At 38.8% G+C, this 12,733-nt stretch overlaps 2 protein-coding genes across 7 annotated transcripts in view; one reads left to right on the forward strand and one right to left on the reverse strand.

Annotated features, from left to right (window-relative positions):
- Positions 1–2,987: 2,987 nt before the first annotated feature.
- LOC107680727 (probable G-protein coupled receptor 173) lies at positions 2,988–4,928 on the reverse strand. The gene has a single exon (XM_016476763.1). It carries the CDS (start codon positions 4,333–4,335, stop codon positions 3,220–3,222), a length of 1,116 nt encoding a protein of 371 aa, XP_016332249.1. The 5' UTR covers positions 4,336–4,928; the 3' UTR covers positions 2,988–3,219.
- A 6,827-nt stretch (positions 4,929–11,755) lies between these two features.
- LOC107680700 (forkhead box protein P1-B-like) overlaps positions 11,756–12,733 on the forward strand; it is a 220,939-nt gene continuing 219,961 nt past the window's right edge. For all 6 annotated transcript variants that reach the window (XM_016476714.1, XM_016476713.1, XM_016476722.1 and 3 more), the window contains exon 1: positions 11,756–11,848. The gene's annotated coding sequence lies outside the window, so the exon portion shown is untranslated. The remainder of the gene's footprint in view (positions 11,849–12,733) is intronic.

Raw genomic sequence — 12,733 nt, forward strand, 5'->3', positions numbered from 1 at the left:
AGCAGAGCTCATTAGCATGTAAAGAGATATGCACTAAAACGAGTCGCTGTGAACAGTGCTGTGTTTGACAAGGTAAAAAGGGTGTTGTTTTACACGACCACTGAGACCATTTCAAGAATACCCTAAAGAATCATACCAACTTGTGGAAAATGGGCATCCGATGTCCCCTTTGAAGCACAGCCACCACAAAATCAGACTTACTTTAAAATCATTCTGTGGTTAAATACATATTTAAAATCATAACAAGAAATATTTTAATAGCTATGATGCTGTTTTTGAAATCAAATCTTTGCATAGCTATGACAGGAAACACTGGAATCTAACAATGCCATAGAAAAAAATAGTCAATCTTAAAAAAAATAAAGCATATACATAAAACCCTATCGGACAAGCATGTTATAAACTTCTGAAACATGGGTGTTTAGAGCAGTCACTGCAATTTATGGAAGAACTCAATTAAATCTGTATGTGGGAGTGTGTGTGAAAAAATCAGATGTAACCCCCTTTGTAATCAATTAAATTACGTAATTCCGTTACATGTAACTAGTTACTCCCCAACACTGTATATAATATGGTAGTGTTAACAGCTCAGCAGATTGTGGCCTATTTCTGTCTCTTCTATGGGCCTCACATAGATGACAAAGGCCGTTCAAATAAAACACTCCAATTAGCTGATGGAGCTTTTCATTATATTGCTACAGATGCAGAATGATCACAAAAGGGGTCAATAATGCAGTTTCTTTCTGTGAAATGAGAAGTTTGCGTTTCTAAATTAGAATTTCGTGTAAGGATGATCAGAAAGGCTCTGTGAGGGAAGGTTTAAAGGGATAGTTCTCAAAAAGATATACACACCCTCATGTCATTTCAAACTTGTTTAACTTTTAAATGATGACAGATTTTCATTTTTTTTTTGGTGACAACGTTCTCCTGTTAAATGAATAGTTAACCCAAAAATGAATATTTGCTGAAAATGTACTCTCCCTCAGGCCATCCAAGATGTAGATGAGTTTGTTTCTTCATCGGAACAGATTTGGAGAAATTAAGCGTTACATCACAGTGAAAGGGTGCCATCAGAATGAAAAGTCCAACAGCTGATAAAAACATCACAATAATCCACAAGTAATCCACATGACTCCAATCCATCAATTTAACAAAATTTGAAAACCTGCATGTTTCTAATAAAGAAATTCATCATTAAGACATTTTTTAACTTCAAACCGCTGTTTCCGGCTAAAATACAAGTCATCTATCCATAATATTGCTTTGTGCAGTGAAAAAGTAATCTCTGAATTATGAGAAAAATATGCACAGATCAAGCACTGTTTACAAGCGAAAACAGTTCTAAACAGATATGTTGGTGGATTTTGATGTGAGAAGACAACAGGGGATGGACTTTTTCACTGGAGAAAGTGTTATTATGGATTATGGACTTGATTCTGGCTGAAAGCAACAGTTTAACGTTACAACAACTTAATGATAGATTTGTTTATTACAAACATGCAGCTTTTCACTTCGCAAGATGTTAATTGATGGACTGGATTACTTGTGGATTATTGTGATGCTTTCATCAGCTGTTTAATTGCTCATTTTGACAGCACCCATTCACCACATCCATTGGTGAGCAAGTGATGTAATGCTTAATTTCTCCAAATCTGTTCCGATGAAGAAACAAACTCATCCACATTTTGTATGGCCTGAGAGTAAGTACATTTTCTAGCAATTTTTTTTTTTTTTTTTTGGGTGAACGCTTCCTTTAAAAATTCTTAATGTCTTAAAATTCTTTAAGCAACCACATACCCAGAAGTGGGGGGATCTAGAGTAAAAATTTCAGAATAAACTGTAGAAAGAAAAGTTTTGGTTGACTGCTAGCCTAAATATTATGGACACCATGTCACCTTCAATATTTATGGTGGCTATGGTCTTGTCTCTTGTCTGTTTTAACCAGAAATATTTTCCCTCTTCAGGTTTTCCCAGCTTTTACATAGAAAGCAGCTACCCAGGATGCCCTGTTTACATTTATTGAAGATAAATAATCTTATTTCACATCTCTAGTGGCCTGCATTCATTCTGTCAGTGCAATGCACCAGATCACATTAATGTAGAGCTGGAGTTGTGCTGAGGTTAGGTTCAGGAAAAAAGGGCTCTGTATTATATAACTGCCTGTAGGAAGGGTGGGGGGATGGAAACGCAGCCAAAAATTTCTCACTGAATGAGTGTGTCTGAAACATCACATTATGTCTCATGCCCCCCCCCCACTCTACAACATCTAAGAGCAAGTAATGAGATGGAGGCTTAGTGAAATATGTACAAAAGCCAGATGTTTTACATCAGTTTAGTCTGACACGACAACAAAATCCCCTTCTTTTAATGCCTCGTTGGCCTTTTGCTTGCATTTGCTTTTGCATTTGATTATTGTACTGCTTTAGCACACCAACACAGTGCATTTATAATAATTTATTTTAATTAAAATACAAATCAGTCTCCTCAACACAGACCCATCAAATTTGCTTGTGTCCATTGAAAACAAATTTCCAGTAACAATTTAAAGGGACTGTGAGAGGGACTTGGTTTATTCACATTTAGTCCATGTGATAGTAAAAAGCCACTGGCCATTTTGTTCACACAAAAAGTCATAGCAAATATATTACATATCAGTTATAAAGAGCTCCAGAATATAAATAAATCATCTTTTTACATTATTTACATCGATATGTGGATTGCATAAATGTGTTTGTGGATCTTCTGATATGCAACACTGGAACAGATCTGAGATTTCACCTCTGAATGAAGGAAAATGTCACATGCTACAGTGGCTCCAAAAAGTATCAGGACACAGAAATATGAATGAACACCATTGCATTAGATAGCAAAATATCAAGTGGCATTAATTAAAAAATGTCTTTGCCTTATAAACCTTTTAAAATATAAAATATATATAAGGCAAAACAATTTTGACAGAACAGTTGTCTATGTTTTATGTATGTGTGTGTGTGTGTGTGTAAGTGAGTGAGTTACTGTTTTCAATTAATGTTACATTCCCAGTATAGGGTGGCTTGTTAAAGCAGCACTTTTTGTGAAGAAGTATTAGAATCATACACGGCTTTAATTTGAAGCAGACAAATATGGGAATATTAAAAACCGGAGATAGGTTTGAACACTCCTAGGTCTCTTCTATACGTTTTGGGGCCACTGTATGTTTGACAAGCAGGCAGAGACACTTCAAATCACGCAGTAGGGCTCCATGGGTGTTTGAGTAGTCAGGCAACACGGCAAACAAGCTCTGAACCTCATTCTCAGCTCCTTATTGAATATGAAACATATGATGGGATTCGCCCCCGCCTGGGCGAACGTTAACCACACGGCCGCGGTCAGGTACACCTGAGGAAGCGCGTTTCCCTTCACAAACACCCGGATGTAGCACGAGACGATGTAGGGCGCCCAGAACAGCAGAAACGCCAGCGTGATCATGTAGTACATCTTTCCTATCCGTTTCTCCATCTTGAACTCGTCCAGCACGAGCAGCCTCCGGTTGGCATTGTGTGACACCTGCCTGATGCCCACTAACGTCGGCGGCGTCGGGCCGCGTCCAAACCCCGCGATCCAGTTAGCAGCGGCCTGGCCCGTCGCGCCCGGTCCGTGGAAGGTCCAGTTCTGGCTGATAGCCGGAACCAGCTGCGCGGGTTTCATTTTACGGTGGTCGTAAACAAAACATAGCATTTTGACATACACGACGTGCGTAGTGGCCACAATCACGGCCAGCATGAGCATGAAGCCCAGCGTGTCGTTGGCTTTCACGTATCTGTGCTCGAATATGCACTGCTCTTCCTCGCGGATAAATTTGTAGGTCCCGACGTCGAAGACTGGGGGAAACGCCATGGCGACCGAGAGCGTCCACACCATACATATCACCGCGACGCATGTCCATAGCGTCATGCTTTTGGAGTAGAACCGGTGGTGCGCGATGGCCATGTAGCGCGTTACGCTGACGCAGAACAGGAGAAACGCGATGTGGAAGCAGAACAAGACGGCCACGAACGCGATGATCTTGCAGCTGATGATGCTGTAGCTCCATACGGAGCCGCTGTTGATGGAGATCATCACGAACGGGAAGCACACGGCCGAGCGGATGATGTCTGCCACGCACAGGTCGAGGAGGAAGTAATATGGAGCCTTGTGGAGCGAGCTGTCTTTCAGCACCAGCACGGAGAGCACGGTATTCCCGAGCAGGCTGATGCAGGTGATGAGACCCAAAGACGCCAGTTTGACCGCAGACGCAGTGATGGCATAATTCTGGAGCGAGGGGTTGCTTCCCCCTGGATCACTTGTGTTCGCCATCTGTGCAAGCACAACCCAGGCTGGGCTTTGTAATCCGACATTAAGCAGTCCTGGTCTCCCAGTTTGATGTACAAAATATCAGCCGTTAACGATCAGTAGAGTCTTTTATATGACCATACCTCGAGCCTTTTGGAGATCCAAGACATCACGTGCATCGTTTCGATCATATCAGCGTCGTACGGTTCTTCATTCTTCAAACCAGATGCTGGGTAATCCATTATTTGTCGAAGAAAAACGACGTGTATTACACAATAATAAACACGTATCCGTCTCCACTGATCCGATCGCGGTCGCGTAGGCCGAAAACAACCCAAGACACTTCATCGAAACATCATTTTTGAATAAATACCAGCCTACATACGTGCGCATCCAGTCTATTGTGGAGGTCGCGGCGGAGCACGTAGCCGTCTTGTCTAGTGCGTTCTTGTTTTGGGGGGGGGGGGTGAAAGGGGAGTATAAAGGGAACCTCCGGTGACAGCAAGGGTGGGTCCGTCTTAAGGGAGAGCGGTGCGATTCTGACACCGAGTCTACACTGGAGGCGGCCGTTGACGCCTCGCGACGCGTCGCGCCGCAACGGCTTGAGGCTGTCTACACCGAAGCTGCACGTCATCTTAAAACGTTCGCTAACGCGGGCCAATCAGCTGTAAACTCGATGACTTCAGTAACGCTTAATGGGTGGATATCTATATATACAACTTTATATATAAATCTATGTACAACATACAGTTGTTTGTATAGGCCTATATATGTATCTGTAGCAATTCTAAAAATAAAAATATTTTAGCAGTAGGCCTACTAAAAAAATCATAACAATAAAAGTATAAAAATGTTGTTGCAGATGCATGTGATATGAGCTATAAATATCTATAGCTCATAAAAACAATGCCATTTGAGAAGGTTTGTGGTTTTAATATTTTTACCGCTATTAAACATTTTTATTTTTAAAATGTGACTGTCTCCGCATGTTATTCCACTCTCTATTAGTTACTTGTATATTATTAGATTTTTAAAAGGTGTTAAAGAACCAAATGGATGCATACATTTCCTTTAGACATGCAATAAAAGAGTTTGTGATGATAATTGCAACACTGAATGAAATTAAATTAAATATTTGGAGACTTAAGTGACGTTTTAAATGTCTGAATGCTATTGCTTTAGATACAAAATGTCAAACCAAGCGGCAGTTTAGAGCTTTTCTCAGAGCTAACTTCAATTTTGCAACGTTTAACAAACTGGTGCCAATGTGATTTTTAGTGGATGTACACCTGAGTATTTACATCTACATTTACTTCAGTCTTAAAACATAGTCCTTGGTGGTCGTCCATGCAGTTTCGCTCTGGTGTGTCATTTAAGCATTTAAGGCAAGGAAGCGCTGTCCGTGGTGCTGAAGTGCAATCGTGACTGATAGCTGTCAGTAAGCCCGCTGCTGACCTGATAAAATCACCCAACCTGAAAATATTATTGAAAGAAAGCCCGCTAAAGTAACACGGGGACATAAGAGAAGTTCTCTATCTTAACAAATTTCCAGTGAATCGATGGTATTTTCATTTCCTGGCCAGAAGCAGCCCCGGTCAGTTTTGTGATGAATAGCGTCCTCTAGTGTTTAGATATGGTCAGGCAATTAAGCAAAAAATTCCACCTACAGTGCATCCGGAAAGTATTCACAGCGCTTCACGTTTTCAATATTTTATGTTACAGCCTTATTCCAAAATGGATTAAATTCATTATTTTCCTCAAAATTCTACAAACAATACCACATAATGACAACGTGAAACTCAAAATTCTACAAACAATACCCCATAATGACAACGTGAAAGAAGATTGTTTGAAATCTTTGCAAATTTATTAAAACAAATAAAAATCACATGTCGGTCGACATAATTATACACAGTCTTTGCCATGACACTCAAAATTGAGCTCAGGTGCAACCTGTTTCCACTAATCATCCTTGAGATGTTTCTACAACTTGATTGGAGTCCACCTGTGTTAAATTCAATTGATTGGACATGATTTGGAAAGGCACACACCTGTCTATATAAGGTCCCACAGTTAACAGTGCATGTCAGAGCACAAACCAAGCCATGAAGTCCAAGGAATTGTCTGCAGACCGCCGAGACAGTATTGTATCGAGGCACAGATCTGGGGAAGGGTACAGAAAAAATTCTGCAGCATTGAAGGTCCCAATGAGCACAGTGGCCTCCATCATCCGTAAATGGAAGAAGTTTGGAACCACCAGGACTCTTCCTAGAGTGGGCCACCCGGCCAAACTGAGCGATCGGTGGAGAAGGGCCTTAGTCAGGGAGGTAACTAAGAACCCAATGGTCTCCCTGACAGAGCTCCAGTGTTTTTCTGTGGAGCGAGGAGAACCTTCCAGAAGAACAACCATCTCTGCAGCACTCCACCAATCCGGCCTGTATGGAAGAGTGGCCAGACAGAAGCCACTCCTCAGTGAAAGGCACATGACGGCCTGCCTGGAGTTTGCCAAAAGGCACCTGAAGGACTCTAAGACCATGAGAAACAAAATTCTCTGGTCTGATGAAACAAAGATTGAACTCTTTAGCCTGAATGGCAAGCGTCATGTATGGAGGAAACCAGGCACCGCTCATCACCTGGTCAATACCATCCCTACAGTGAAGCATGGAGGTGGCAGCATCATGCTTTGGGGATGTTTTCCAGCGGCAGGAACTGGGAGACTAGTCAGGATGGAGGGAAAGATGAATGCAGCAATGTACAGAGACGTCCTTGAAGAAAACCTGCTCCAGAGCGCTCTGGACCTCAGACTGAGGCAAAGGTTCATCTTCCAACAGGACAACGACCGTAAGCAGACAGCCAAGATAACAAAGGAGTGGCTACGGCCGGGAGAACTCCGTGAATGTCCTCGAGTGGCCCAGCCAGAGCCCAAACTTGAACCCGATTGATCATCTATGGAGAGATCTGAAAATGGCTGTGCACCGACACGCCCCATCCAACCTGATGGAGTTTGAGAGGTCCTGCAAAGAAGAATGGGAGAAACTGCCCAAAAATAGATGTGCCAAGCTTGTAGCATCATACTCAAAAAGACTTGTGTGTGTGTGTGTGTGTGTGTGTGTGTGTGTGCGTTTGCAAAGATTTCAAAGACTTTCACATTGTCATTATGGGGTATTGTTTGTAGAATTGAGGAAAATAATGAATTTAATCCATTTTGGAATAAGGCTGTAACATAACATGGTCAAGAAACATTTCTTATTATCAATGTTCAAAACAGTTTTCCTGCTTAATATTTTTGTGGAAACCATGACCATAATTCTTTGATGAATAGAAAGTTAAAAAAAGTGAATTTTTTTAAATAGAAATGCCACAAAAAAGTAATTCTTCTCACTACAGTTGTATTGTGAGTCAGCTAAAGGACATGTAAGAGAGCATGGACGCAGAATGCCTAACAAATTGTCTTGCTTCTTATTTTCCATATTACTGGAACATACTCTAAATGAAACTTGAGCACATTACTTGAGGGCGAACATAGCCACGCAAGTTTGTTTTCTTAAGATGGATGTCAGCGAACATTATTTTCATAGAAATGCCATACTGTATCCTTTGTTTTAAAACAAACTCCCACTTTGCTTTTATAAGCTGAATTGCCTGCCAATCATTCAAATTTCATTCACATTGTCATTATGGGGTATTGTTTGTAGAATTGAGGAAAATAATGAATTTAATCCATTTTGGAATAAGGCTGTCACATAACAAAAAGTGAAGTGCTGGGAATTCTTTCCGGGTGCATTGTAGATGGATTTAGAACAAGTCAATCTCAACGGAAGATGAGGATTAATGAAAGAATTCGTTACAAATTATACATATGTATGACCACATTTACTCAACAATAACAACAAAAACGGACGCACACTCTAATTGTGTAGTTCCAAATTATCCGTCACTGCTGTCGTCACAAGTGTTTTTTTGTATTGATATTTGGCTCCACCTAGTGGTCAATGTCGGAATGAACGTAACTGCTACTTTGAGTAGTTCACATTCTTCACAACTATCATAACAGTGGCAGCAGTATGACATGATATATTTACTCCCTCATTCAACGAACTAAATTAAAAAAAAGGTAGATGACTGGTTACAGTATAAGTATAAATACACACTTTCCCATATTGTATATGCATATCAATTTTAGCTTAAAATGTTCTTTGTTTCTGGTCTTCTCTGTGGTGTTACATGTGCTCTGCATTCTTATTAAGTATAGATAAAAATCATCTTATTTTCAAAAGTTCGTAGTGAAATTATGTGAAATTGTCCCACCTGTGTCATGTCAGACCGAGATAAAGGGGTCTTTGTTTTTTATACAATAGGCAAATATCAGCTATTGTTCCTTTTGTATCCAAATGTAATTTGAGCTGCAGGGACGGATAACGTTTTCGAGCCAGACTTAAGAAGAACAGAGTCGTCTCGTTTCATTTGCTTAATTACCTAATTAACACAACTCTAATTACTCCCTTTTTGAGCATGAGTGCATATTGAGAAAATGTTACATAACAAATAGTTATCCTCAATTATTTTTTTAGAATGCCACTTTATTACAACAAGACCAAGTCCACAGAGCATCAGACAAGCCAAATCTACATGATGCCAACACAATCCAAATAACATTGCTATTGGTTTCCTTTTGAGAAACAAACATGTCAGCCTCGCACAAATGGCTTGGATTTTCCTGTAATAAAGTTCTTCAGCCAATTACTGATGAGTTGTGTTTTATTACAGTGGTGACCCTTTGACCTCAAGGAGAATATTATATGATCTATTCATTATCATCTAATTTTAGAAAAAAGATAAAATTCACACAAACAACGTCTCTTTAAAACCTGACATTAAAGTTACATAGTCAGATGATAAAAGTGTGCAAATTTTTTTTTATCTGTGTTATGATATACTGTAGGGTCACCAGAAATAATGTTTGTAAATTCATGACAGACTGTACTAATATTAAGGTAATATTTTTATTTTACCAAATTGACCAAAAAATGTATGCGTCATTTGCACACTTTTTGACCTCTTTTAAAATAATTATCTTGATGAGGTTTTTAATGTTGCTTTTACATATATCAGTAGATGTCTGCCACTTTCTTGAAAGTATTCTTGGTTAGCGGCAGTGGACACGAAGCAGAAAAATAAGTCAAAATGGAGTATATCTCCATTATGGGTGTGTCTGTGATTGATGTATCCGTCTCATGCCTGCAGGCGTGCAGTTTTTCTGGATAAGAATATAGGCCAGTGACGCCCCTTGACGCCCCTAGATTTCACACTGAGCAATATGTCCAGGGACAAAAGCATTGCAATGCATCTCTTTGTCACATGTCAAAACAGTGTTTATGGAGGTACAAGGATTTTTGGAGAATTCCTAAGATGACCAGAAATGTTATTCCATCAATAAATTTAATACAAAACGATTTTAAAACATATTTTAGACGGGCTAGTGTGAATTAAGCTATAGGCACCTTAGCTGAACATGTGTACATATTTTGCTATTTTAAGTCTATATTTAGATTCACATATTCTAGTTGACATGTGGTTGAAGTGTTTTTATTGGTCTTGAGTGCTGGGAGACAATCACAGTAAATTTTAGAATTAATACATAATTCACTGGATCAATTATTTTATGATAACAGGTTTACAAATAATTTGATAATTCATACTTTTTAACTGTTAATTAACTTAAATGACCTGTTATTACTTTCACTATAATAATTTTGTATTTATTTTTTTATCTTTAGCAACTATTTTTAGCAGACTTATTTGTATATATTGAATTTATTTTATGACAAAACTCAATAACTTTTTGTAGAGCTTTATTGCCAAGTATGTTTGCACATACAAGGAATTTGTTATAGTGTCACAAGCTTCCAGTACACAAGAGACAACAACAACACACAGATAATAAAAATAAGATGTGAATAAAATACACATGCATAAATATAAACCACAAAAAAAGAATAAATTGTATGTACAGGTGTGATATAAATAGAATAGGAATAGAATAAAATAAAATAAAGTGGTAGGGATGTACTAGGATTTAGGGTGATAAATAAGTATAAGGTTATAAATTCAGCTCCTCATGTCTGCAGGAGACACAATAGTCCAGGGGATGGCGCTCTAAATCCGTGAAACTCATCAACTTGGGCCCAAAAAGATGCACCGTCTTTCACAGTTGCTTGAACTGTGCATTTCAGTCCTTGATCAAGGACAGCCAGACTCTCCCTTATTCCAAGATTTTAGATTAATGCTGTTCACACGGAACAGTAACCAGCTTATTCAAGCGACCAATGATTATACTTTCTCTTTATTCTAATTATATATATTATAGGTTCACTTCACACCTACAATAACTAGTTCACTGCATACAGATTTTTCTGAAAATGACCTTTTGGGAAAAGTTCTATCTATCTATCTATCTATCTATCTATCTCTATAAATATGTGTTTTTATATATATATATATATATACAGTATATATATATATAATTAGAATGTCGTGGAAAAGTTCATTTATTTCAGTAATTGGTTCACTTCACACCTACAATAACTAGTTCACTGCATACAGATTTTTCTGAAAATGACCTTTTGGGAAAAGTTCTATCTATCTATCTATCTATCTATCTATCTCTATAAATATGTGTTTTTATATATATATATATATATACAGTATATATATATATATATATATATATATAAAACACTTTCCCTTTTAAATACATGTAAAATCTCCATGTTTTACATATGTGAACTACCCTTATTTATTAGGCCAAGGAAAGTTAAGTGAATATTATATTATGAATATTATACTATTATGTGAACTGTGAATTCAGCCTAAATCTGGTTATAAGCACTGAGTGGTTACTGGGCTTTCACTTTGTATGCAGATTTCTACTACTATTAAATCCTCACACTAACTGCACTTCCTTTCTTATGGGTTGTCCTTCTCCTGAACTTTCACCCCCACCTTGTCTTGCTTCATTGGACAATTTCTAGGAAAAGAAGACAGTTTTACATCAGTTGCAATTACCAAACTAACTAGCAAATAAAAATTAGTCATGCGTCGTCTGGTAACAAAAAAAACAAAGAACAACAAAAAAGTGTGACTTTTTGACACACTTTTGTTTTGCAGCGCAAAGATCTGCATGAGTGTTGTTTACCCAACAGGTGGATGTGACGTCACGGGCGTACAACTCAACAAAATAACAACATCCAAATCCGCGATTCTCTCTCTTTTCTGTGTGTGTACAACACGCAATAAAGTGTAATATCATCCGAAGCAGCTCCGTGGAGAAAGGCGGTGTAAACCGGGCTCGAAACGGCGGCGTTGTTCCCAGTACAGTGTTTGCAGCTGAAGTTAGTGCCGCTGGCGGAGTGATATATTTGTTGGTTATTTACAGTACGTTTTAAAGCACGCGCTCATGACATACAAGATCGCGTGAAGAGTTGAATTTGTTATCGCGCACAAATTTCCGCGTCTGTCGCGTCTCTGTCAAACCCCGGTAAGTTCATTCTCCTCTAGCATTCTGCAACATTTTAGGACATATGGACAGTTTGTCTTTGTTATCTAATTGTTGCCTTATTGTTTTTAACGGTGTAATAAGCAAATTAACAAACAGCATTATCGGTCGCGTGTCTAATAACTGCTGCCCGGGGGATGAATTTTATTTTCAGTCTTCAAGTACTTTTTCAGAAGTTAGCTCTGTGGCTAGCAAGTTGTTACGCTGTTCATTTTTTTTTTTTTGTAGAAACAACATTGTATCGCTACATATGTGTGACAGCTCTGGCGTGGCGTGACGCGTAAAAACGATGTATTGAAATCGCTGACGGCGTAAATGTTTGCGAGCCGAGATTTCTTTCGGTGATACAGTGTTGTATAGGGGACTTTTCCCCACGTGTTCCCTAGACCACAAAAAAACGTATACTGGTGCATCCCTTCGTTTGGAATTAAATACAACATTATTAATGCGTACGAAAACTGTTCAGAATATCGCAAAAATGTTTCCGTGCATTAAAAAAGTTAATTGCAGTGTATCATCCGGTTGGGCTACGGAGTTGAGAGCAGCAGCTTTCAGAATTAAGAGATACTTCAGCAAGAGTCGGCTGTGTTTCAAAACCTAGTAAGCTACCTAGCTAGACAGCATTTTTGAGCATCACGGATACCGACCGTTCGAACGCGCCTTTCAATTCCATAAATGTTGTCATGTCTCAGGGTTTGAGACACAGCCTAAGTGTAGTTCTAGTGAAATTTGCTGTCACCATAATTGTGTTCTAACAAATCTCAGAGTTAAATGTGCCTTACTGCTTGTACTTTCGGAGTTTGAGATAAGTAACAAATGGATAAATACATTTACTATAGATACAATCATAAAAGTCTAGCAAAAGTT

Source organism: Sinocyclocheilus anshuiensis, unplaced genomic scaffold (genome assembly GCF_001515605.1).
Source record: "Sinocyclocheilus anshuiensis isolate Anshui unplaced genomic scaffold, SAMN03320099.WGS_v1.1 scaffold396, whole genome shotgun sequence".
Taxonomy (NCBI): domain Eukaryota; kingdom Metazoa; phylum Chordata; class Actinopteri; order Cypriniformes; family Cyprinidae; genus Sinocyclocheilus; species Sinocyclocheilus anshuiensis.

What these genes read in the sequence shown, in the direction of transcription:
- LOC107680727 (XM_016476763.1), bottom strand. Translation starts at nt 4,335, where the DNA reads ATGGCGAACACAAGTGATCCAGGGGGAAGCAACCCCTCGCTCCAGAAT.